The sequence below is a fragment of the Balaenoptera musculus genome, chromosome 2 (genome assembly GCF_009873245.2).
Source record: "Balaenoptera musculus isolate JJ_BM4_2016_0621 chromosome 2, mBalMus1.pri.v3, whole genome shotgun sequence".
Classification (NCBI taxonomy): domain Eukaryota; kingdom Metazoa; phylum Chordata; class Mammalia; order Artiodactyla; family Balaenopteridae; genus Balaenoptera; species Balaenoptera musculus.
This window is the reverse complement of record NC_045786.1, coordinates 150366257-150390875: the sequence shown is the minus strand read 5'-3', so window position 1 is coordinate 150390875 and position 24619 is coordinate 150366257. Positions and strand designations below refer to the sequence as shown.

General features: G+C 46.5%; 2 protein-coding genes across 4 annotated transcripts in view; both read right to left on the bottom strand.

The window, feature by feature from the left end:
• Positions 1–24619, bottom strand: part of TMEM63C (transmembrane protein 63C) — a 132584-nt gene that overhangs the window by 57492 nt on the left and 50473 nt on the right. The window contains exon 1 of one of the 3 annotated variants that reach the window (XM_036841855.1): positions 982–1069. The exons of the other annotated variants lie outside the window; for them this stretch is intronic. The gene's annotated coding sequence lies outside the window, so the exon portion shown is untranslated. Of the gene's footprint in view, positions 1–981; positions 1070–24619 lie in introns of those variants that run through there. 3 annotated transcript variants of the gene reach the window in all.
• On the bottom strand, positions 21760–22255 carry LOC118889762 (transmembrane protein 230-like). Its single transcript, XM_036841862.1, has 3 exons — positions 22135–22255; positions 21926–22055; positions 21760–21868 (listed from the first exon to the last, which is right to left on the bottom strand). The coding sequence occupies exons 1-3, from the start codon at positions 22229–22231 to the stop codon at positions 21760–21762; spliced, it is 336 nt and encodes a 111-aa protein (XP_036697757.1). The 5' UTR covers positions 22232–22255.

The window sequence follows — 24619 nt, the reverse complement described above, 5'->3', positions numbered from 1 at the left end:
AGCCTGCCTTCTTTACTATTATTTGATGCTGCTTCTCGCAGTGATCTGGATTGGGGGAACAAGGGTCCAGCATGGTCTGGGCAGTGGGCAGGGCCAAAGGAAAAGAAGTGAAACACTGCCTGCGGTTTAGACTCCTTGCCTTGGAGGGCTCTCACAAGGCCAGACCAGGAAAGTAGAAGGGAGATGTGAACATCAAGCACTTTGATCTGAACGGAAAAGAACTATAGCTAAGATCACTTTTATTGATAATAGCAACAATCACAATGTTCTTGGCCAAGAGCCCATACAGGATAACTTCTTTCATGGAAAAGAAATTTTAGAGACTCTCAGACAAAGAAATCTTATCATAGTTATAGCCTCCCTTGACTATCCAATCCTTTCTTGGTTTTATGTATTAACTTGAGGCAGCTGCACCCAGGAAGGGCCCTGAGACCCAGGGCTTCCTGTGCTGTTTTAACGAGATTACGCTTGATTCCTCTGAGATGTTCGCCTACACCATTTTAAATGACACTATTCATATAAGTAATGCTTGGGAAGTTAAAAGAAATTGAGGTTGGAACATATCACTAAGAGTCCTTCCAGCTCCAACAGTCTATGAAGATACCATCTGTCCTAACCTTTTCCCAAGGAAAAATTGTCAAGAGGCAGGGAAATCTCAGAAGAGCCTTGTCTGGCTGGGACTAGGCCCGTTCCCAAACTGGAGTCAGCTGGGCAGGAGCCACTTGGCACTCAGCTAGCAGCTCGGGCTGGGGGCATTCTAACCAGAGCCAGGGAGTCTTTGGCCCCTTTTCCAGGTCTCAGGAGCCAGGGTCACCTGGGACAGTGTCCTTCCTGGCCTCTCCTGTTAGGCTACGGATTTAGGAGGGCTGGGGAGGGCCTTTGCTCAAGCGTTGACTAGACAGCCACGGGCCATGGGCTTGAGGAAGGAGCTGGTGGTAGGGGCTTAGCCCTGCTGGGTAGGATGATGGCAAGAGCACCTACCTGGAGCAACAGGTGAGGTCGGGGACTCAGGAGATGGGCTGTCACTGGCCCTCCCTCCTCTTAATCAGTCCTCAGGTGCTTCCAAGCGTCCCGGCTGCGTCCCTGCTTAATTCCTGACCACAAAGATGGGTCCTCCAAGGCTCTGTGGCACAGGGACAAAGAAGCGCTCTCAGGGCAGGCGGGCATGGATTCCACTCCTCCCTGAGCCTCCCTGTGGCTCCTCCCCCAGCCCAAGCAGGCCAGGCCCCTCCCAGGTCCAACATGCTTGTCAGCATGTTCCCACGAGGCCTGACTCAGGGGAGCTCTGATGGGGTGAGGGACACCCCTGATGCAGTCATGACCCCCAGTCTGCCCCCCACCTCCACATCCAGCTGCCCAGCCCTGGGGTGGCTGAGCCAGGGAGCCATCCTTCATCGCAGACGGGCAAGGGCCCAAAGGGAGGGGGACCATGGACGGAACACTGCACTGGAGTCCCGGCACCTAGGTCCGCTCTGCTACTTCCCCCTGGTGAGCTAGAGCACCCCCACTTTCCCTCAGTGGGGTGGAGGCTTCAGCTAGATACACAGACACTGCCTGCAGGGCTGAGCTGGGGAGATCAGAGGGACCCATAACCATCAGGTGACTTCAAGTAAGACCAGGATCATCTTGGGGTGGAGGTCTTGCTAAACTGCAGGTTTAAGGGCCCTATCCTAGCCCATCTCCAGGAAGGTGCCTGGGAACATGCATTTTAACAGGTTCCCCACGTGAGTGCAAATGAACTAGGACTCGCTGCACTATGTGCTGGGAAAGGGTCTACAAGTCCAAGGATGAAACTTTGATCATACGCATGAGGGGGTCATCAGTCCCTCCCCTAAAAGCAGCATCATAGGAGCCCAGTCTCTGCAGCAGACTAGCCAGGGGCCCTGGGCAGCCCCTGAAAACATCTCTGGGTCTCATTTTCCTTGTGGACAAAATGCAGATTGGAGATGACCTCTTGGGCCCTTCCAGGTGTAAAATTATGAATGTAAGGACAGGTGAACCCACTGAGAAGTGAATTTAAAAAGAAAGTTCAGGGAGGCATTTTAAGTAGTATTCTCCCTGTATAAATAGTTTTTCTTAAATTCACTTTTTGAATTCTGAAAATAACACACTTACGGTGGGACAAATCAAACCATTCAAAATAATGCAGAATGAAAAGTCTCCCTGCTATTCCAGACCTCTGTTCCACTCCCAAACATAAACATTTTTAAGTTTCCTGTTTGTTTTCCTCAAGGATTTTTCCGTAAATATTGACAAATATATATCTATGCCTGCATCTTTATTTTAAACCCAACCAGGACCATATTCCCGGTACTCTATCTTTGTTTCTTAGTTAGTATACATCACACATCTCTGTATACCAAGAGACAGATCCTTCATTCCTGTAGCAGCTCATAATGTTCCACTGAAGGATGCACTATGATTTACATGAATCTATCCTTGTTGGTGGATGTTTAGATTGTTTCTACATTTTTGCTGCACAAACAAAGCTGCAGTGAACAGCTTTGATTATACATCTTTGTGCATAAGTGTGAGGTCAGCTGTAGGATAAATCCCTAGGCATAAGGAGTCAAAAGTTAGGTGGATCTAAAATTCTGATATTGCCAAATTGTCCTCCAAAGAGGATGAACCAGTTTGCGCTGCCCAGCCATGCGTGAAGAGTGCCTGTTACCCTCCCTACCCTTGACAACACTGTGAATTATTGAATTTTCAAACTTTGCCAATATGCAAGTTGAAAATGGCATCTTGTTTCAATGTGTACTTCTTTAAATATCAGAAAGGGCAGGCATTCTTTTCACGTTTATTGACTGACTGGCCTTTGCATTTATTTTCCAGTGAACTATGTTCTTTCTAATTTATCTTACTGATTTTTAAGAGGTTTTTCTAAATTAAGGCAATTAACTTTTACGTGCATTACAAATTGTCATTCGTCTCTTTTTTTAACTTTATTTATGGCATCTTTTGCTTACAGAAATTTCAGATTTTTCTGTAGTCAGAAGTATTTCCTGGGGCTTCCCTGGTGGCACAGTGGTTAAGAATCCGCCTGCCAATGCAAGGGACACAGGTTCGACCCCTGGTCCGAGAAGATCCCACATGCCGCAGAGCAACTAAGCCTGTGCGCCACAACTACTGAGCCCGCGTGCCACAACTACTGAAGCCCACATGCCTAGAGCCCGTGCTCTGCAACACGAGAAGCAACTGCAATGAGGAGCCCGTGCACCACAACGAAGAGTGGCCCCCGCTCGCCGCAACTAGAGAAAGCCCGTGCGCAGCAACGAAGACCCAACACAGCCAAAAATAAATAAATAAAACAAAATAAATTTATTAAAAAAAAAAAAAAGTATTTCCTACTAGAGGATCCTAAAAATATTTGCCCATGTTTTCCACTAGTATTAGGATTTTTTTTCTTTTTAATCTTTCCTTCTTTTTAATTTTCTTTCTAGAATTTATTTTGGTGTTAGAAATGTGGTAGGCCAGCTTTATTTCTTTCTCCAAGGTGCTAATTATCTCAAAGTCATGTTTGAAAAACTCATTTTCTGCCCGTCACCCCTCTACATTCAAAATCTCAATTTAACTCTGTATTAGGATAGATAACAAAGAGTCAAGTGCTGAGTCAAATGCCACCTTCATTGGACCTAGGAGAAGTTACCTAACCTTCCTGTGCCTCAGTCTCCTTGTCTAAAAATGGGGTTAACCGAATTATGTAGGGGAAAATATAGGGAAACAAAGTATTGTGGGGATTTTCAGGCAGTTCACTAAGAAAAATATTATTTCTATGGATTTTAGGATATTTGTGGTACTTGTCAGCTTTCTGACACATTATTTGATATAATTTCATTTCTCATTCTAAATAAATAAATATTTCTAACTTTGGGAAGAAATAAGGACAACAATAGCACCACCTGCTTAGGGTTATTATGAGAATTCAATGAGTTATGTCAGAAAAAGGATGTAGAAAGATGAAACTATGAGACTCACCTTCGCTGTAAAGACACACACAGGCTATAAGTGAAAGGACGGAAGAAGATATTCCATGCAAATGGTAAACAAAAGAAACCAGGGGTGGCCACACTTATATCAGATAAAATAGACTTTAGGTCAAAAGCTGCCACAAGAGACAAAGAAGGATATTACATAATGATAAAAAGTCAATTCCCCAGGAAGAAATAACAATTATAAATATATATGCACCTAACAGCAGAGTACCCAAATATATGAAGAAAGCATTGACAGAATGGAAGCGAGGAATAGTAACACAATAATAGTAGGAGATTACAATAAACCTCTTTCAATAATGGGTAGAACAACCAGACAGAAGATGAATAAGGAAACAGAGGACTTGGATATATTCAACACTACAGACCAACTGGACCCAACGGACATATATAGAACACTCCACCCAACAGCAGCAGAATACACGTTCTTCTCAAGGGCACACAGAATATTCTCCATGATAGATCACATATTAGGCTACAGGTGAGGCCCATAGAACAGTGCCTGGCACACGGTAATTACTATATGTTGGTGATTACTATTATCATCACCACATAGTAAATGTGCTTGGGTCTTTGTCTAGATATACTTTTCTGTTTCATTGATCTGTGAGGCAGTTCCATCACTCAACAAATATCTATAATTATGTGTGAAGCCCTGTTCTAAGTAAGTGTTGGGAACCAGGAGTGAGCAGCAGTAATAAGAGCTGTTTTGCCCCCTCCTCTGGTTGGACTCACTTCTAGTTATTTTTAGCACTTTTACTGATATAAAAAATATTTTTTTCATTATATTGTAAAAGAGACTAAAGTTTATATACAGGAAAGCTATACATTTTTGTTCTTAATACTTATTAGCAGTCGTCTTAGTATATTCCATTATTATTTCTAATAGTTTTTCAGTGAACTATCTTCTTCTTTTTTTCTCCAGATGGCCAATCTCATCATCTACAATTTAAATTGATAAACTGGCCTCCTTTTATAATTCATGTTACATTAAGGATACTGTGCTCGATCACTGGCTACGTCTCCATTTTAATGTACTTCTAGGGAAGTGTTAAAGAATGAAGGTAATGGTGGTTACTTGTTCCTTGTAGGTATGTCTTTGTACACACATATACACATACATACACACACACATAAAATGTTAAGCAATATCCATCTATTCCTATTAAGTAAGAGCTAAAATCAGGGACATATGTTGAACTTTATCAAATGCCTTTTAAGTATTTTTAGCATTTATGGAGCTGCTTATACGATTTTTCATCTCTTTTGAACTGTTAGTTTGTTCAGTGATATTAATAGTTCTCCTAATATTGAATCTACATCTCTGGAATATAACCCCACTTGCTTGTGGTATATTCATTTTTTAAACATAATGTTGTGTGAGTCTGTTTCTAGTAATTTATTAATTTTGTACCAATATTCATAAATGAGATTTTTTGTAGTACTTTTTCTCTTTTTTTTGTGCTGTTTTTGTCAGCGCTGTGCTGGCTTCATAGACTACTTTGGAATCTTTCCTTCTCTGTGATCTGGCACAGTTTGTGCAGTTTAAATAACATTGGAATTATCTCTTCCTTGAAGGTTTGATAGAAATTAAGAGCTGTCTAAACCTGGGTTTTTTGAAGTGGAGTTTTATGAAAAATCACTTTCTTCCATGATTATTGGTCTGTTGGGGTTTTCTAGTTCTTCTGGGGTCAAACTGATGATTTGTATTTTCTCAGAAAATTCTCAGTTTCAGATGGTTTTCAACTTGCACGTGGTCGAGCACAGTATCCTTAAAGAATTCTTTCTGTTTTCTCTGTATCACTGGCTACTTCTCTATTTTAATGTTCTATTTTATGTATTTGGCTCATTCCTCCCCCAACTCACATTAGATGATCTGGACTTTAAAAAATCATAAAGTGACACATGATTTTTTTTTCCAGGAGCCTATTTACTATGTGCACAGCCCACAAATAGAGGAGCTAGAATGAGGGATGAGGATGAGGAAAGTAGCAGGGGAGGGGCAGCTTGATAAACATTTGAAACGTGCAAAGAGCCTGCCCACATACTCCCTGGCCTTGAACACCCTACATCTCCTTTCCCCAACTCCCCCCACCCAGTTAAACCCACCAACTCCCACCCTTCCTTCAATAGCCAGCTGTCACCTCCTCTTGGAACCTTTCCTGATTTCCCTGGGAAAAGTCAGCACCTTTCCTCTGACATCCCAGATTACTCAATTTTTTTTTTAATTTTGAAAAATTTTAGACACAAAAAAGTTAAAAGTATAAAACCAACAAAATTAACAAATGTTAAAATTCTGTGGACCTAATCAAACTTACAAGCTTTTGCACAGCAAAGGGAACCATAAAAAAAACGAAAAGACAACCTATGGAATGGGAGAAAATATCTGCAAATGATGTGACAGACAAGGGCTTAATCTCCAAAATATACAAACAGCTCATACAACTCAACAACAAAAAAACAAACAACCCAATTGAAAAATGGGCAGAAGACCTTAATAGACATTTCTCCAAAGAAGACCTACAGATGGCCAGTAAGCACATGAAAAGATGCTCAACATCACTAATTATTAGAGAAATGCAAATCAAAACTGCAATGAGGTACCACCTCACACCAGTCAGAATGGCCATCATTAAAAAGTCTACAAATAACAAACACTGGAGAGGGTGTGGAGAAAAGGGAACCCTCCTACACTGCTGGTGGGAATGTAAGTTGGTGCAGCCACTATGGAAAACAGTATGGAGGTTCCTCAGAAAACTAAAAATAGAATTACCATATGATCCAGCAATCCCACTCCTGGGCATATACCCAGACAAAACTATAATTAAAAAAGATACATGCGCCCCTATGTTCATAGCAGCACTATTCACAATAGCCAAGTCATGTAAACAACCACAATGTCTATCGACAGATGAATGGATAAAGAAGATGTGGCACATATACACAATGGAATAGTACTCAGCCTTAAAAAAGAACAAAATAATGCCATTCATAGCAACATGGAAGCAACTAGAGATTATCATACTAAGTGAAGTAAGTCAGAAGGAGAAAGACAAATACCATATGATATCACTTATACGTGGAATCTAAAATGTGGCACAAATGAACCAATCTACAAAACAGAAACAGACTCACAGACATAGAGAACAGACTTGTGGTTGCCAAGGGGGAGGGGAGGACTGGGAGTGTGGGATTAGCGGATGTAAACTATTATATATAGGATGGATAAACAGCAAGGTCCTACTGTATAGCTCAGGGAACTGTATTCAATATCTTGTGATAAACCATAATGGAAAAGAATATTAGAAAAATCATGTCTATGTGTGTATAGCTGAGTCACTTTGCTGTACAGCAGAGATTGGCACAACACTGTAAATCAACTCTACTTCAACAAAAAAAAGTTAAAAAAATACCCAAATGTTAACATTGTCATTTTTGCTTCCGATCTTTTTTGTTAAAAGAAGTGTTACAAATTAGAAGTCCTTTCTTTTCCCCTTTCAGTCTCAGTGCCCTCTCTCTGCTTCTCCAAAGACCAGCACAAGCATGAACTCAGTAGGTATTACAGCATTGCAACATGTTTGTGTCCATAAATCATAGATATTGTTTTGTGATTTTTATTAAAATTAAATTTTCACTAATGGTACTATTCTGCAATTTCCTTTTTTTGCAATATTGTTTTTGAGATTGATGCACGATAATAAAGGATATGTGTGTGTGTGTATATATATATATATATATATATATATATATATATCAACTTTTTTGTGGTATAATTTATAAAACATAAAATTCTCCAATTATTTATATTTTAACTGCTGCTGCAACATCACATTTTTACTTGTCTACTCCATTATTGTAGATATTGAGGTCGAGACATCTTTTTTTGTGTTTCGAACACTGCTGCCCTAGATACCCATGGAACCGTCTCCTTACACACATGTGTGAGTTTCTCTGGATAATTATACAGCCAGATGTGAAACTGTTGGTCATAAAGTATGTACATTTTCACCTTTAACTGCCATTGCCCAAATGTCCCCTGGTGTTTGTACTGCCATTATTGGAGCATTTCTGAAGCTGTCGTCATTATCTGGTGACTTGCCTACCTGCCCCTTCCCCATGAATTACTGGAGGGCATGTATGTGACTGGCACTCAGTGAACACGATAAATGAAAGGATGAGCTCACCGTCTAGCAGAAGAGACAGACTCAAATGGGACGAGCGCATTAAAGGCTACGAGACCTCCTCTGGCTGGGATCCAGGGAAGGCTTCATGGAGGAGAAGGCATTCAAATTGGGGTTTGAAGACCAGGGAGACTCTGGACAGATGAGGATGGGGATGAGGACAAGGGCTGGGCTGGGAGGAGGAAGTGGGTGGGACAATCCAGGGTACATTTGATTTGCCAGAATAACGGTTCTTAGCCGAGCTGGGGGTGGGGTGTGTGTATTTTGTAAAAACTTCAAGGGGATCCGATACCTCCCCTGTCCCCATGCAGGAAGAACCTCTGAGCTGGAGCAGGGTGCGAGAGAAGGGTGAAGGAAGCAGGAGGGCAGACTGGAAAAGGTATTTGGGGCTTAATCCAAGACGACCGTTCAGTGGCAGGCTCTGGGAAGCCAGTAAGAAGGGACCAGGTCAGAGCTGGGCTCCAAGATGATTCATCCGATAAGCAGGCAGGTAGCTGCTCGGCCCCTGGAATAAGGCCTATGTCAGAGAGCCCGCTCCTCCCAACCTCTTTTCCTTCTGTCTCCGGGAAAAAATCAGGACTGTGGGGCCTGGGTTTCCTCCCCAGACCCACAGGAGGGAGGGAGCTCTACCTGCTCCTCCACTTGGCAGCTCTGGGAGCCCAGGCCAGGGGCTGGCACATCACTTCCTGTCCCCTCCACGCCCCCTGCTCCGCGCAGGTGCCTGGACCAGGGCTCTGAGGAGTCCCTCTGTGAAGTGCAGAGCATCTCCTCCCTCTGCCTGGGCTCAGGCATCCTGAACATGCCTTCAGTGTGTCCCAGGGCATGGGGTGGGGTGGGGTGGGAATCCTATCCTTCCATTTTCCCTGTTGTCCTTCCGCAGAACCCAGCTCTGGGCACCCTGCCCAGAGTGGAGGGGAAGGAGAAAATGCATGACCTTCACTTCGTCTTAAGCAACTTCAGCACAACCACCAGCAGCGGCAACGGCAGGTGAGCTGAGGACGGGTCAGCTGTGCTCCAGGGAGGAGGAACCCTCCCCTGGAGACGGACCAGCCTTGGGCCAGTTTAGGCTCCGCCACTGTTGTGCGTGGGTGTGGCTGTAGCTATTATGACCTCTCTGAGCCCCAGCTTTCTCTTCTATTGAGTGGGCTACTCACACCTGCTCTGCCCCTCTCCTGGGTGTGCAGAGGACTAAAAAGTAATGACAAGGAATGTGAGGTCGCTGAGTGGCACCAGGATCTCAGGCCAGGGACACTGTTCAGACTCTTGTTCTTCCGGTGCCTAAGGAAGTCTCCCCAAAGTCTGGCCTAATTCGCAGGCCTGGGCACACTAGGTCCTGGCCCAGGAGGGATCCCTGACCTGGTACCAACCTGTTTGCTTTACTGAAGGATGCCCCGTTCTGGCTCTGAGATGTGCCCCTCTACCAGGTCCTCAGGGATCTGAAGCTCTTTTTAAGGAAAGAGCTCTGCTCCAACAGTGCCTAGGGCCACCAACACCGTTGGTCAGCTACTGCCACCAAAGCGTGGCCAGCCAGCCCAGAGACCCCAGGACAGCTGGCCACTCGGCAGGTAAAAGGGTGAGCAACTGGGAAGAAGGGGGCTCCCAGTCACCAATCACATGCCAGACACCTTTCTGCTTCCTCCCACTCTTCCTCCGAATGGCCCATTGCAGTGGGGGTTATTCTGCCATGTTGTGAATGGAAGACTCACAGAGGTGAAGCGAGCGGTTAATGAAGCAGGTGGAAACTCAGCTCCCAAGTGCCCCCAGGCAGTGTGTCTGGTGTGCCGGCCTCCACGCTCCCAAGCCCTCCATCAAGCATGCTTGGCCTCCACATCAAAAACCTAACAAAGAGCCATATCCCTGGCCAACTGGCCAGAAGTCCACCTTGCTCATCGGTATCTCCACAGATCTCAGGATGCCTTGCTCTTTTGCCAGGACCCCGTGGCCTGGGGCCAGTGTCCCGCTGGCTGGGCACAATTCTGAGAAGACTCAGCCAGAGGGAGGCGAAGGCTCCTGTCTCCGGGGTCACCTTCCTTGGGGAGGCCACTCAGTCACGGGGAGGGCAGGCTTGGCTTCTGGCTGGAAGCTGGCCTGACCCCTCTGCCTCTGATCCTCTGAGGCTGCCAGAGGCCCCGACTTGGCATCAACAAGGGTCTGCAGGTGGCACGGGGCTGTGCCGTACCTCAGCCACTCCAGCTCAGCTCTTCAGAGCCTGCCTTCCGGGTGCTCGTGCGAAACAGCAGAGTGGAAAGTGAGAAAAGCAGAAGGAGGGAGCCCAGGACACTTGGATCCTGGTTTTCTAATTGGGCCCAGGCTTCAGGTTCCTTTTGGAGCATTACTAATCACGAGGAGGCAGGAGGTGACAGTGGGACAACCCCTCCCCCTGCCTCTGCAGGTTCCAGTACCAGCCCCAGGCACGCTGAGAAGGACCGTGGCAGCTTGGGTACCTACCCTGCCCTAGAAACACAGGACACAGAGTTCTGGCCACTGGTGCTCTTCTAAAGAGCCACCCTTGGTTGGTCCAGAGCAATCCAGACAGATCTAGAACAAGGACACAGCATACCTCATGAGCTGCCCATGTCATGTTCTCATCTCAACTCCCCCATTACCCTGTTTTGCACAAGTTGTACCAGCCACCTCGTGGGCAAGAACGAGGGGCCCGCTGTACACCACCCATGCTGACCTGTGAGTGAGCTGCAAAAACCACTGCTCTCCCAGAGAGGGAAGAGGAGGGAATGCCGGGCCCCACGTCAGGCAAAACAGTGCACTAAAAGCTGCTGCTCTCACTTGAAGCTGAGTGCTTCCTCTAAGCGCTTACATTACAGCCTTCTCAGGGCGAGACTGCCCACGGTCCTGAATGCTCTGCGGCCTCCCTGCACCCTGGACACTCCGTGCAAAGAGCTCCCAGCACTTTATGCCCATTATCTCTACAGTTCTTTCACCAGCTCCTTCCCAGGAAGAACCAGAGTGGAGAGTCCCTGGGATTCGAGAGTCAGTGGGGAGGATCCAGGCCTGCAGGCAGGTCTGCTGTGCCGCCACTCATCAACATTTTACGGCGTGGAAATCACGTTAAATGTCACAGGTGGTTGAGGAGGGGGAAAGGAAGTCCTCAAGGGCCAAAACACAACATGAACTGGGCTGGGGAAGGATGGCCTGCCTGCCAAACCTAGAAGGGTGCTCTAGACTGGCCATGGCAGGGAGAGGGATTGGCCACATTTCCCCCATCGAGGCCGGAAACAGATGGCTTCAATTTAAACCAGAGCCTCCAGGAATAACATTTCCCATCTACAATAAACACTTGACATGTGTCCAAAGCCCTCGCACCCAGCAGGGGAAGGTGTTTTCATGTTTTCAGGTAGGGAAACTTGGAGGGCAGAGTGCCAGCTAATAGGGGCTCTGGTCCAGAAGCAGGCACTACGTTCTGTAAGTGGTTCTCCTCCCACTACCTGAGGGCCTCTCCAAGGCCTGCCTCTGCCTCTGCCTCTGCCTCTGCCAACCAGCAGGGATCACCACCAGCTTCCCTGGGTCATGGGGCAGTGGCCTTCCTCCTGGAGAAGGGCTAGAAGGCACCCCTGGGGGGCAGAGGAGCCAGACACACGGTGGGTACTCCTCTCTCTGGCATTGTACTGTCACTCCACGGGCAGCTAGCTGTGATCTGGGAACCCCATCCCCTCCCACAGGCCACCCCAGTGATGACTCGTGGTCATCACGTAGCCCAGGGCATGCTATGGAATCACCAGGGGCCAGCTTTCAGGGGCTCTGTGCTCAGAGGGTGTGTCTGAAAAGCATCAACTCATGCACCAGGCACATGGTAACTGTTTTGCTCAGAATCACGGACCTCCCATCCTGTGATGCTGTCAGAGGGATAACTGAAGTCCCTCTGCCCGTGGGCCCCCTCAGAGTAGCTGTGATCACAGTTGCTGGCACCAGGGCAGGAGAAATAGCTGCTCTTGGCTCTGAGAGGCCCACAGAAATTGTGTGTCCACTCTGGGTGCACGATGGGAAGGTAACCAAGAGACTTTGGCTCCCTTCTTCAAGTTGCTTCTTTCCTAAGAAACCTGAAAACACATCTTAATGGAGGAGAAGATGCTGGAGCTGTCCCCTACCGCTGACACCCCCCTCCCATCAGGAGGCACTCATAGCCTCACCTCACCGGGGCAGGGGCTGAGGGTGCAGAGGAGGAGACAGGAAGGGACCTCATCCAGTCTGCCCTGCGATGGGCTGGGGGAGTCAGCAGACCTGGGTGCAGGTAAGAGCCCTGGAGCAACTCGCTGCACCCTCTGTGCCTCAGCTTCCTCACCTGTACAGTGACACTGCCTGGCTCCAGCTCTAAAATAAAATACAGCTCTCTGCCCGCCTCAGTTTCCCCCCAGAGAAAGGCATCTGCACCAGGGAGAAGGAGGACAAGGTGAATTCAGGAAAAGTTCACCTCCAAGGGCAACAGATCCTATGCAGTCCATTTCTCCGGGGGACAGCAGCTGGGGAGAGAGCAAGGCTGAGATCCACGGGGTGGCGGTGGGGTTGACACTGAGAGAAGGTGGACTCAGTTCCCCCACCTCTTCTCCAGGGAGAGGAGGGCTGTTAAGGGAGAAAGTCCATCTGCTTGTCCCCCGTCCTTGCCACAGCAGCCTGGGAACTTCCAATTGGCTTTCATCAAGGCTGGTACACGAGACTGAAGCCCAGAACTGGGCTGCCCCTTCCGGCCTTCCTCTCCTGGAAGTCAACTCTCATTCTCTCCCTGAGCCCACAAGGAGAGCAGGGGCCCGTAGCTCCTCTGCTTAGATGACTGTTTTTCATGAGTAATTTTTCCCTGTCCTCATACAATTTGGATCCCTGCAATGTTCACAGCCATGACACTCTGAAGCCTCCACCGAAGTTATGTCACCCTCCATTCTCAGGAATGAGGAAAGGGGGCACTGGGGGAGGGGGCTGTCCACCCAGATTGGAACAGAGGCCTACAGAGTAAGCTCAGCCCCTGCCCCTCCAGAGGGCATCAGGGCAAGGCAGTGCCTGGGAGGCCAGCTCTGCAGGACTTGCTGAGTGACCTTGGTGAAGCCACAGCACCCCTGGGCCTCAGTTTCCCTGGGTCCATCATCCAGATCCAAAGTTTCTCTCTCAAGGCCAAGGTGAGGATGAACGCAAGAACCTTTCTTTGAAAGCATATGAGAAAAGGTGGCATATTTTGCCCCTGAGAGCCCAGAAGTCCAGCCCACTCAGCACAGAATGAGACCCCCCCCACCCCGCAACTGCAGCGCAGCCGTGACGCTGCCATAACTCATAACCGCGTTGTAGACTGCGGGGGAGAGCGCGCCCCTCCCATGCCAGCCCAGTGAGTGGGAGGCACAGCCCCAGGGAATCCCTGCATGGGGGTGGTCCAGAGAGGTAACCAACAGGCAGACGGAGGGGGACCCCAGGCAAGCCTCCTGCCCACCCCCCACCCCCCACCCCCGACCCAATGAATACGGTCGACCAAGCCACGGCCCTTCCTGGTGGGCGGCTCCTTCCACCCTGCCCTGGGTCCACGCTGGGGGAGAGCCGGCGAGGCCAGGGAGTGTGGCGCAGTCTCCCCCGCCCCCATCCCTCCCAGTCCGAGGTCCCGGAAAGCGTAGAGCAAGCAGTCTTGCCCCACCCCCTCCCCTGTCCAGGACCCGGATTCTGCGCCCCTTCTTCCAGCCGGGAAGACCAGTTCCAGCTGATACCAGCCGCTTGCTCACCACGTCTGCGCCCTCGGCGCCACGGCTCCAGAGCCAGGCAAGGTACGCAGGCCGCCGGGATGCGGTGACAGGCAACACGCTCCCTACCTGGGAGGAGACTGCCAGCCGGTCCTCCTCCTCGCGGGCCTAGTGAAGCCGGCCCCACCTGGCAAGGGACTGTCAGCAAATTCCCCGCTGCATCACCATGGGAGCGGCATCCCGGCTCCTCCCAGGCAGAAGCCAACCTTGGCCCCGCCCCAATGCTGCTTGACCCGCGGGGGAACCCAGGCTGGATTTTCATATGCAAAGGCCCAGGCTCCGCCTTAGAGACTTTGTAGCTACCAGGAACCATCAGCAAATTACCATCTTAAATATACAAGGCTGGCGGTCCCTTGCTGTAGACACTCCAGCACCCTCCGAAGCTCTGGGCCCCGGCAGGCGTCCTGCTGCTCTCTGCCCACCCTACAGCCTTCATCCCCCCACTTCAAGCTCCCCTTTGAGGCACGTGCCCCTTTCAACCCACCCAACCCCGCCAGCCAAAGCAAGAAAAGACAACCGCACAAAGGTACCAGCGCTTAGCCTCGCCCAGGGACCAGCTCCTGGCACCGGCCCAGTGATTGGTTCCTTCTTCCCCAGCAAAGGGAAGATCTACAAATTGACCACAACCCTGCCCAGGAGGCCCAAGAGGGTGGGCTGGGTCATTTCCAGTTTGCCATGGGCCACAGTCCTGTAGGTCTCCAAAGTCCTGGCTACTCTGCTGGAGACACTAGTTTTGACCCTGAGGGCAGGTGCCAGTGTTTGAACCCCCAAAGATCAGCATACAAACTAAGGGGCAGTAGTAAACAGCCACTCTCCTCTCTCCCAGGAAGGGGCCTAAGCATGTTTATTTAACAGACCTTACGAGAGAGGCAGGCTGCTGACCAGTCTTTGAAAGTGACTCTCCTTTAACAGTTATATAATGGTGAGATACTGACGGAGTTGTTAGCAACGTGCTAAGAAGGCCACAGAGTAATCAGTGTGACTCTCAGGTCATGAGACACTGACAGGAGGGTCAAAGGGTAGCTAGGCTTTCAGGGGTTGGTTCCCCATAACCAGCAGCACCGCGCTCCCTCCAGGCTGGCACAGCCTGGTCACGTCTCTCCCTCCCCTGCACCTGCCCCCGCCCCCTCACCCCCTGGTCCTTCTGACCCGGTGGTGCCATGAAAACCCAAAGTGAGCCACTAGGCATTCTGCTGAGATCTTTCCATTGCTTCGCTCCCTCACCCATTCGTGTATTCATTCGTTCAAGGGCTAGAAAGGCTTTTGGATGTCTATCATGGAATGGCAGCAGGGTATCAGGGGTCTGGGTTCTAGCCTGGGCTCAGCTGCTAGTGTGCTTTGCAATCTTGGGTAACTTGCTTGATCTCTCTGTCTTTGTTTTTCCCTCTCATCTGTAATATACTGAGAGGGCTGGGCTAGTTGGGGTTTAAGGCCCCTCTGGCCCTAACATTTCTATTCCTCTCTTCTAGGATAAAGTCTGGTGGGAACAAATATAAACCAGGTAAGTACAAAAGTAATGCTTAAGAACTCTAGCTGCCCGGATTCCAATCCCAGCTGGGCCATCTAAATATGGGACTTAACCTCCTTGAGCTTCATTCTTTGCATATGCAAAATGGCGGGAATAATAATAACAACCTTAAAGGGTAGTTGTGAGGATTAAATGAGATACTATATACAAAGTAGATGCTCAATAAATATTAATTGTTGCTTTTGCTGTCGTTGTTATGGTACTGGCGGGAGAGAGTAAAACCTGGACAAAAGCAGCTTGTCCTCCTCTCTGCTTCCTCACTACAGAACTAGTGTCTGACTCCAGGGTGGGAGGATTAAGCCTCTTATGTATGAGGGTGAGAGCTGTTCCTTTAGAAAGACCCTGTGTTAAGTGGGAAGAACATGGTCTTTGGATCCAGTTGAAACTTGGTTCAAATCTGGGCTCTGCCTCTTACTAGCTGGGTGACTTTGTACTAGTTACTTAGCCACTCTGAGATTAATTTTCACATCTATAAAATGGAGATGGAAATAAAAGGAGTCCAACAGTAGTACCTACCTCATAGAGTCACTGTGAATATAAAATGCATGTAAGTTACTTGGGTCAGTTTTTCACAAACGGAGGCTGGTCAATATTAATCTCTCCCTTCCAGGAAGACCTAGATAGAATGGAGGGGAGACCCTAGCGCTGAAATTTCTAGGCATCCTTGACTGAGTGTCCTGTGAGAAGACTGGGTAGTGGGTATTCTAGCTCAGACCCAGAGCTGGCATCAGCAGCTCTCCAACCCCCTTTGCCAAGGTGCCATCCACACAGAACCTATGAACCAGCCTCCCTGAGCCTGATCCCTGAACATGCCCTCTGCTGGGAGCTGAGACCAGAATGGGAGGCTGAAAGCAGGTCTTGAAAGGCCTCACATGCGGGACTCAGGAGTTTAGACTTTGCTCAGCAGGCAAAGGGAGCCGTGGAAAGTTTTTGAACAGCAGCCACGGGATAAAATTTTTGAGCCAACACCCAACCCACTCCAATTCCTGGAGGCGAGACCTGATAGGCATCAAGGATATACAACAAAGGGAGATACAGAAAAGGGGGGGGGGTGGAAATCCATGGGAATACCGGGTGGGCTGTATGGTGGGACAATCAGAGAGATGACCCCATGTCCCAACCAACTGAACACCAAAGACCTAGATGAGCGTCAGACTGGTAGAAGGTGCTTTGTCAAGGCGTGAAGGTGTGTGGGAATGAATAGCTGAGGCTTTTGTGAATAGCTGTGGCCTTGAGAGGCTTTCAAAGAAAAGGTGCTTCTGGCCTGTGGGTGCTGAGAACATCTTTCATGTTCTCACTCATGTGGATTAAGGTGGGAGATCTCTGAAAGATGATGAGTGTTGTCTTCGTGACTGCTTTCTTAACCTCCAGTGTCTTGTCTGGGATCATAATCCAGAACAACAACAAAGACGCAGAAGTCCTCTGAGCAATCCAAACAGAAGGAACTGCTGTCAAAATCAGATGCTTTTTCTGTAGGAGAGCACCTTGTGTCTTCAATGACAGCCCACCTGCATTTATTCTACGCACGGTTTAAACAGATCCAGTGTGGCAGAGACCGCTAAGTATCCGCTTATGTCCTTTTTTTCCCCTCTTTTAGCAGTAGAGCTTCCAAGGTTAAAACTTGGTTACATGGCTACCCTACTAGAGACTACATATCCCAGCCTCCCTTGCAGGCAGGTGCAGCAATAGGACTAAGTTATAACCAATGGGATGTGAGTGGAAGTGATCTGTTTCATTTCTGGGCCACATTCTTAAAAGGAAGCTGCCTGCTCCCCAGTTCCTCTTTCCCCTTGTGCAGACTGGACCATGGACAGGGGGGTGGAGGTGGGAACAACTTTGATGTGCTGACAGGGACCTGAGTTTGGCCAATCTACAAGGCCTGAGTTTCATGATGACCTGGAGAAGAAGAGCCCTGAACTATTGACACCTTTGTCTATGACAGCAGCTGAACCGATAGCCTGATAAACCTAGTTTCCTGATTTTTTCAAGCCCACAGTAGACGGAAAAGAGCATATTGGAAGGAGAAAGGACTTACAAAAAGCAAGCACAGTGAAATTAGCAAAAGCCTAGAGCAAGAGGATATAGAACAACTTATATAAACAAAAGGATATAAAACAAACTCAGAGTTTGGGGTCATTGAGTTCAGGGCCATGCCAAGAAGCCTTGGGGGCACCATTGTATTACAAGATAATGTTGGAAATGCTCAGAATAACAATCTTGTATCATTAAGAGAAGGTTAATTCTGATGGAATATTTTAAAAGGAAAGCAATTATATGATATGTTTAGTGTGTCTGAAAATGGTTAACATAAAACTTGTATGCTTAAGGGTAGAAACCTTCAGCATCCATTCAAAATAATACCTTTCCTGATGGGTCAGAAAGTAGAGATTTTGACTCATTGATACACACCTCCCACTAGATTATACATCCTTTTAAGATCAGATTGTATCTCCTTTTTCTTTTTATTCCTAGTGTCAAGCACAGTGCTAACTCAAATAAATATTTTTTAATAATTAAGGGGGTGAAATCTGTGTTACCTTAGATGCCAGAGCTTAGTAGGGTCCCACCAGCTGATGTGGAATATTGAGCAGTGAAATTGCCTGAGGTCCCAAAACACCCTGGTGGAGAGCTGCAGGGCCACAGCCCTCACAGCCAAGAGTTACGAGCCCGTGGTGACCCTACCCCTGTTGTCTAGAAATCATTTCATCAGAAACACTCCCCTGAGCTCACAAGACCAACATGCACAGGATTTTCACTGCAGAACTGGTTGTAATTCCAAAAACAAACACAACTGTACACAGGCTACACAACGGTGCATGGCCTTTCTTCACTGTCCAGGGGAGATGTTCAGGAAAATTCAAAATGAGAGGGGAAAAAGTGGGAGGTCCAGGAAAGAGTCAGCTAGGTGTGCTCACTGCTTGTTTCACATCATTTCGATGTCTTCGAGGCAAGAGAGCTACCCTAGTGTCCCCATCATCCTAAAGCCCGGTGCTAGTCACCTAGCTAAGTAGGGGGTAAGAAGGCGGGCGGCAGGTCTGGAGGTCCTGAGAGTCTGCAGATTTTGCTATAGGATCCAGAAGTAAACGTATGCCACTGACAGGGACAGTATTTTTCAAGGCAGAACCACATCACTATTCACACTTTGTGACAATCCAGATACTCTAGGGTATCCCCTATCCCCAAGAGCCCAATCAAGACTCTCCAAGAAAGTGGGTCTATTTTGGGAGCTCAGGCTTCTATCACACACTCTAATCTGCCTTTCCAAACAGAAGGAAATTTGATTACCTATTCAGAAAGTAGGCAAGCAATGTACTGGGTTTGAATACTAATTTTTCAGTGTCCTCTGTCTAATCAGACATGGGGTTGTGGATTTTGAGAGACACACAGCACTGACCCCTCACTGGAAGCTGGCACTCCCCAGGCTGGTGGGGCCAGAGTGGAGGAGTCAGGGCCCTCTAACCACATGGTCCTCAGGGCAGAGAATCTAAGCCTCCCCTCCGCTGGGACAGCCCTGGCCTCCCTGCCCTCCCTCACCCATGGCCTCAGGCTGGGTCCCCACTCACCAAGGCCCCACCAGGTAGATGCTCTTAGCTAGCCGCAGCTTCTTTTACTTCTGTCCTGGAAGAGGGGAAACTCATGACTAATGGGAGGTCACTGTCATCTACCTCCAACAGTCACTGCCAATTATCAATATTGGAAACTTCTGGTGGGGCCGGGTCAGAGGCAGATGCAGATGACATCACAAAGGAAGCACCACTGTGTGCTGGAACCCTGGAGACACATTGGAGAGGGGGGGTTTCCCCATCCAGGACTGAGCTAAACTGAACATTTCCAGGGCAGATCTGGAGGTTTGAAGCCCGCACAACCTCACCTCAGTCCTGTCTTGAGCCTGGCTGATGGCCTGCAGGATTAGGTTGTTAAAGAATACTTGGAAACTAAATTGTCAGTGGTGAGCATGCCGTAGTATACACTGAAGTAGAAAAATAATGTAGACATGAAACATATAATGTTATAAACCAATGTTACCTCAATAAAAAATAAATTAATTAAATACTTGGGTCCTCATGTTGATATTTATTGAGGCTATAGACCACCCCTCACCCCTCAAGCAGATCCTCATAGGGCAGAAATATGGTTTTCCTATTGGATTTCTTCTGGGCTACAAAGTGAGGATCCCATCTCCATGGCCAGCCTCTTGAAAGCAGCTCTGCTGTACTCTGGGAGTTGGCATTTATTTCCAGTAATGAACACATTCTTTATTTTATACCTTTATTAACTTGTGAAATATAATACACGGACAGGGAATTCCCTGGTGGTCCAGTGGTTAGGACTCCATGCTCTCACTGCTGAGGGCCTGCGTTCAATCCCCGGTCAGGGAACTAAGAATCCCGCAAGCCACACAGCATGGCCAAAAAAAAAAAAATACACATAAGAGAAGTGTATATAAAACAGAAATGAGAGCTATAGTGAATAATCATAAAGCAAACACTATGTAACCACTACCCAGGTCACGAAATAGAACATTATACCAGACATTTTCCTGTGTTGCTACCCAGTCACACCCCTCTCTTCTCCACCTGCCCCTCACCCAGAGATAACCCTCTCTTGACCTTAATGGTAACCTTTACTTCCTTTTCTTTATACTTTACCACCTGATTATTCACCCCTAATCAAGAGAGTTTGGTTGGGTCTCTTTTTTTAAGTGGATATTAATGGAATCCAAGTCTGTATATACTTCATGTAGGGCTTCTTTTACTCAACGTTATATTTTAAAGATTCATTCAAGTTGTGGCATGCAGTTGTAGTTTATTCATTGTTATTGCTGTATGGCACTCCATTGCTTGACTCTGCCATAATTAATTTATCCTGGTTGGTGGAAATTGGGGTTACGAACAACTTTATTTATTTATTTATTTATTTTTTAATGGCTGTGTTGGGTCTTCGTTTCTGTGCAAGGGCTTTCTCTAGTTGCGGCAAGCGGGGGCTACTCTTCATTGCAGTGCGTGGGCTTCTCATTGCTGTGGCTTCTGTTGTTGCGGAGCATGGGCTCTAGGCCCGCAGGCTCAGTAGTTGTGGTGCACGGGCTTAGTTGATCCACAGCATGTGGGATCTTCCCAGACCAGGGCTTGAACCCGTGTCCCCTGCATTGGCAGGCGGATTCTTAACCACTGCACCACCAGGGAAGCCCCGGAATTCTGTATATATTTTGAATAACAATCTTTTATCAGATATGTCATTTGCAAATATTTTTTCCCAGTCTGTGGCTCATCTTCTTATTCTCTTGACAGTGTCTTTCACAGAGCAGAGGGTTTTTTTGTTTCTTTGTTTGTTTTTTAGATTTTGACATTTTAATTTCTTTTCAATACAAGTCACTTTTTGTAAGCTAGGAAACAGAATCAAACTAAGGCAGTCTTGTCCTCTAGAGATCCAGGCCAGTACTTACAATCTTCAGCAGAATGACATCATAATACAAGGTGCTAACAACAGGGTTAAAAACTATAAATAATAACCACTTATTTACATTTTTTCCTTAGGAAACAGCCAAAAGTCCAGTCCTTAAAGGCATGATATACAGAACATCTAGATCTACAAAGTACAGAATTATCCAAATTATACGCTGGCCAACCTGTCGGTGAACCGTATCAGAGCTGGCCAAGGACTGGTGAACAGAGAATGTGTTTATGGTTTGAAAATTTGCTCTGAGGTTTAAAAAATTCCTAGTTGCTCTTAATAAGAAAGCAAGTAAAAAATATTATAGATGCACCACACTGATTATTTGATTTTGCCAAGGTTTTCTACTAGAACACAAAGTTGGAGTATGGGGATAAGACACTTAGATATTTTCAAAATAAATTACTTAGTAATAAGAAATCTGACTTACTGCATTCTTCCATTTGCCACAAGAACATATTGACAATGAGGACTATTTAAAAGAATGCTCAACTCTAAAAAGGGTGGTGGCAGCAACGCATTCCACTACAGAATAACCTCCCACTTTCCCATACAATTAACATTGCTACTTTTCATGATACATATTCATGTGGAAAAACTTGTCAGGAGCTCTTGCCAGGGCCAGGAGATGAAAAATAGAGACTGTCCTAACGACATGGATAGTTGTAAGCTCAGTTAACGTCTCTAGGATGGACCCATAAAATCTGGCCACTGTTTTGTTAAACATCTGCAAATCGCAGAACCCCTTAGCCCTTAGCCATAGTATCTGCTCAATGTCTTAAAGCTGGGCTCAGTCCCATCTGTGACTTTTTTCTTCAGGGCTGAGGTGTGTGCTAGTCATCAAAGTCTGGCATGTCATCGTAGGAGTATCCCCACTAGCCTTTGGGTGCGTAGCAGGCGATGCGCAGGTGGTAAAATCCCGGCAGGAACACCAGGATGCCAATGATCAGGACGGGAACAGCCCAGTCTGCCCCCTCATAGGAACTGTGGGAGAAGTTTGTTGAAGCTCAAAGGAAGAAACATGTCTTGTTATCTGAAAACAAAATCCCTTTGCTGATATAGCCTGCCAGCAGGAGGGAGCCTATGATAATGAGAAAGGAGCCAATCAAAAACAGCACCGTAGCGAGCGCAATGGCCTTACATGGAATCTTAGGAGGGCCTTTCTTAAACTTTAATAAATTGGATCTCATGACATCAGGAAAGAAGGAAGATTCCCACAATCTGTTGGCTTGAGCAGTTAGTTTCTCCCTGAAGGTCAATGTAGCCATCGTCTGTACTGGAGAGCCTTGAGTATTTCACTTTACTACTGGGGATTCCAGTAGCCAGGTTGGTACGAGACGGCATCATAACACGCTGGCACAGCTACAGTCGGAGCCCCGCCAGGCCGTCCGCGTGCCGACAGCTAGCTCACGGTTTGCAGCGGCTGAGCCTGAGGCCTCATGGCACACCTCCCCGCCTCCGACCCCAGAGGTTTTTAATTAATTAAAACAATTAGCTTAACAAGTCTCCCTTCCATTAATCATGGCCTTTGGTGTTATATCCAAAAAGTCATCATGTCAAAGGTAATCTAGCTTTTTTCCTGTGTTATCTTCTAGGAGTTTTATAGTTTTGAATTTTACAGTTAGCTCTAAGATGCATTTTGAGTTAATTTTTTGTGAAGGGTATAAGGTTCATTTTTTGGCATGTGGATGTCCAGTTTTTCCGCACCATTTGTTGAAAAGACTATCTGTGTTCTATTGTATTACCTTTGCTCCTTCATTAAAGATCAGTTGACTATATTAATGTGGATCTATTTCTGGGCTTTTAATTCTGTTCCGTTGATCTATTTGTCTGTTCTTTCATCAATACCACACTGTCTTGATCATATTATAGTAAATCTTTAAGTCAGTAGTTTCAGTTCTTTAACTTTGTTCTTTTCTTTTAATATTGTACTGGCTGTTATCAGTCTTTTGTTTCTCCATATAAAGTTTATAATCATTCTGTCAATGTCCACAAAATAACTTGCTGGGATTTTGATTGGGATTGAGTTGAATCTATACATCAAGTTGGGAAGAACTGACATCTTGACAATATTGAGTCCTCTTATCCATGAACAAATGAAATATCTCTCCATTTATTTAGTTATTCTTTTAATTTTTTCATCAGAGTTTTGTAGTTTTCCTTATATAGATCTTGTACATGCTTTACAGTGTTTTAACTTATCCTGGTGCCAACAGCCTGCATTCCCAGTACCAGCACTGGGAGGTTAGCAGTACTGATCCCATTCTTTAAAAAAATGCTATAGTTGTTTACTTCGACCTGTTTGGTAGCTTCCAGGAAGACTGGCTCAAAAGCCTTGCCTTTATCTCACCTAACTCAGAATTCTCCCATTGCTGAGGTGGCTACTTGGAGGCATTTGCTGAAAACATTTAAAGGCCAATGAATCAATCACCGCTGCCTGGGGTATTGGATAACAGTTGGGGGTATTAGACAACAGTTGGGGGTAATGGATAACAGTTGGGGCAAAAAATAGGCTAACCAAAAACTTGGGAAGAAAAGCTGGGAAATGAAATCCTTTGGGGAATAAAGATTTAAAAAATTTTTTCATTTTATATTGGAGTATAGTTGATTAACAATTGTTGTGTTAGTTTCAGGTGTACAGCAAAGTGATTCAGTTATACATATACATGTATCTATTCTTTTTCAAATTCTTTTCCCATTTAGGTTATTACAGAGTATTGAGCAGAGTTCCCTGTGCTATACAGTAGGTCCTTGGTTATCTATTTTAAATACAGCAGTGTGTACATGTCAATCCCAAACTCTCAGTCTATCCCTCCCTCCCCACCCTTCCCCCCTGGTAACCATAAGTTCATTCTCTAAGTCTGTGAGTCTGTTTTTATTTTGTAAATAAGTTCATTTGTATCATTTTTTTCAGATTCCACATATAAGCAATATCATATTTTTGTCTTTCTCTGTCTGACTTACTTCACTTAGTATGATCATCTCCAGGTCCATCCACATTGCTGTAAATGGCATTATTTCATTTTATTCTTTTTAATGGCTGAGTAATATTCCATTGTGTATATGTACCACATCTTCTTTATGCATTCATCTGTCGATGGATATTTAGGCTGCTTCCATGTCTTGGCTATTGTAAACAGCACTGCAATGAATATTGAGGTGCATGTATGCTTTCGAACCATGTTTTTCTCTGGATATATGCCCAGGAGTGGGATTGCTGGATCGTATGGTAGCTCTATTTTTAGTTTCTTAAGAAACCTCCATACTGTTCTCCATAGTGGCTACACCAATTTACATTCCTACCAACACTGTAGGAGGATTCCCTTTTCTCCAGGTAGATTCCCAGGTATGTGAAAAGCTCTGACGTATACCTGGGAATCTAGAGGGTGAACACACCCCCGGGGCTGGGCTCATGCTCTGGAAAGACTTGAGAAGTTCCTAAGCTTTCACCTCTGGCTCGCCTTCAGTCTCTGTGCATGTGGAAAGTGAAGGTTAAGGCAGAGTTGTGAACTACTGTCTGAGTTTTGAAAGCATGCCCACACAAACACAGAGCCCATCTGCAGAGACTGGGGGATATTTTTGCTGTTGTTGTTCCAGATATTTAAAGAAGTCTCTGTCCAATCACTAGCCGACCACAAAGCTAATGGAATAGGAATTTCAGTGGACACACACAACAAAACATAGATTTTACAAAATTAGTTCAGAAAAGACATTAAACAAATAAACAACTACTGC

Coding starts and splice junctions, on each gene's coding strand:
- LOC118889762 (XM_036841862.1), bottom strand. CDS start 22,231: ATGATGCCGTCTCGTACCAACCTGGCTACTGGAATCCCCAGTAGTAAA. Junction 22,056..22,134: donor CGATGGCTACATTGACCTTC/AGGGAGAAACTA, acceptor CCAATTTATTAA/AGTTTAAGAAAGGCCCTCCT. Junction 21,869..21,925: donor TATATCAGCAAAGGGATTTT/GTTTTCAGATAA, acceptor CTTCTCCCACAG/TTCCTATGAGGGGGCAGACT.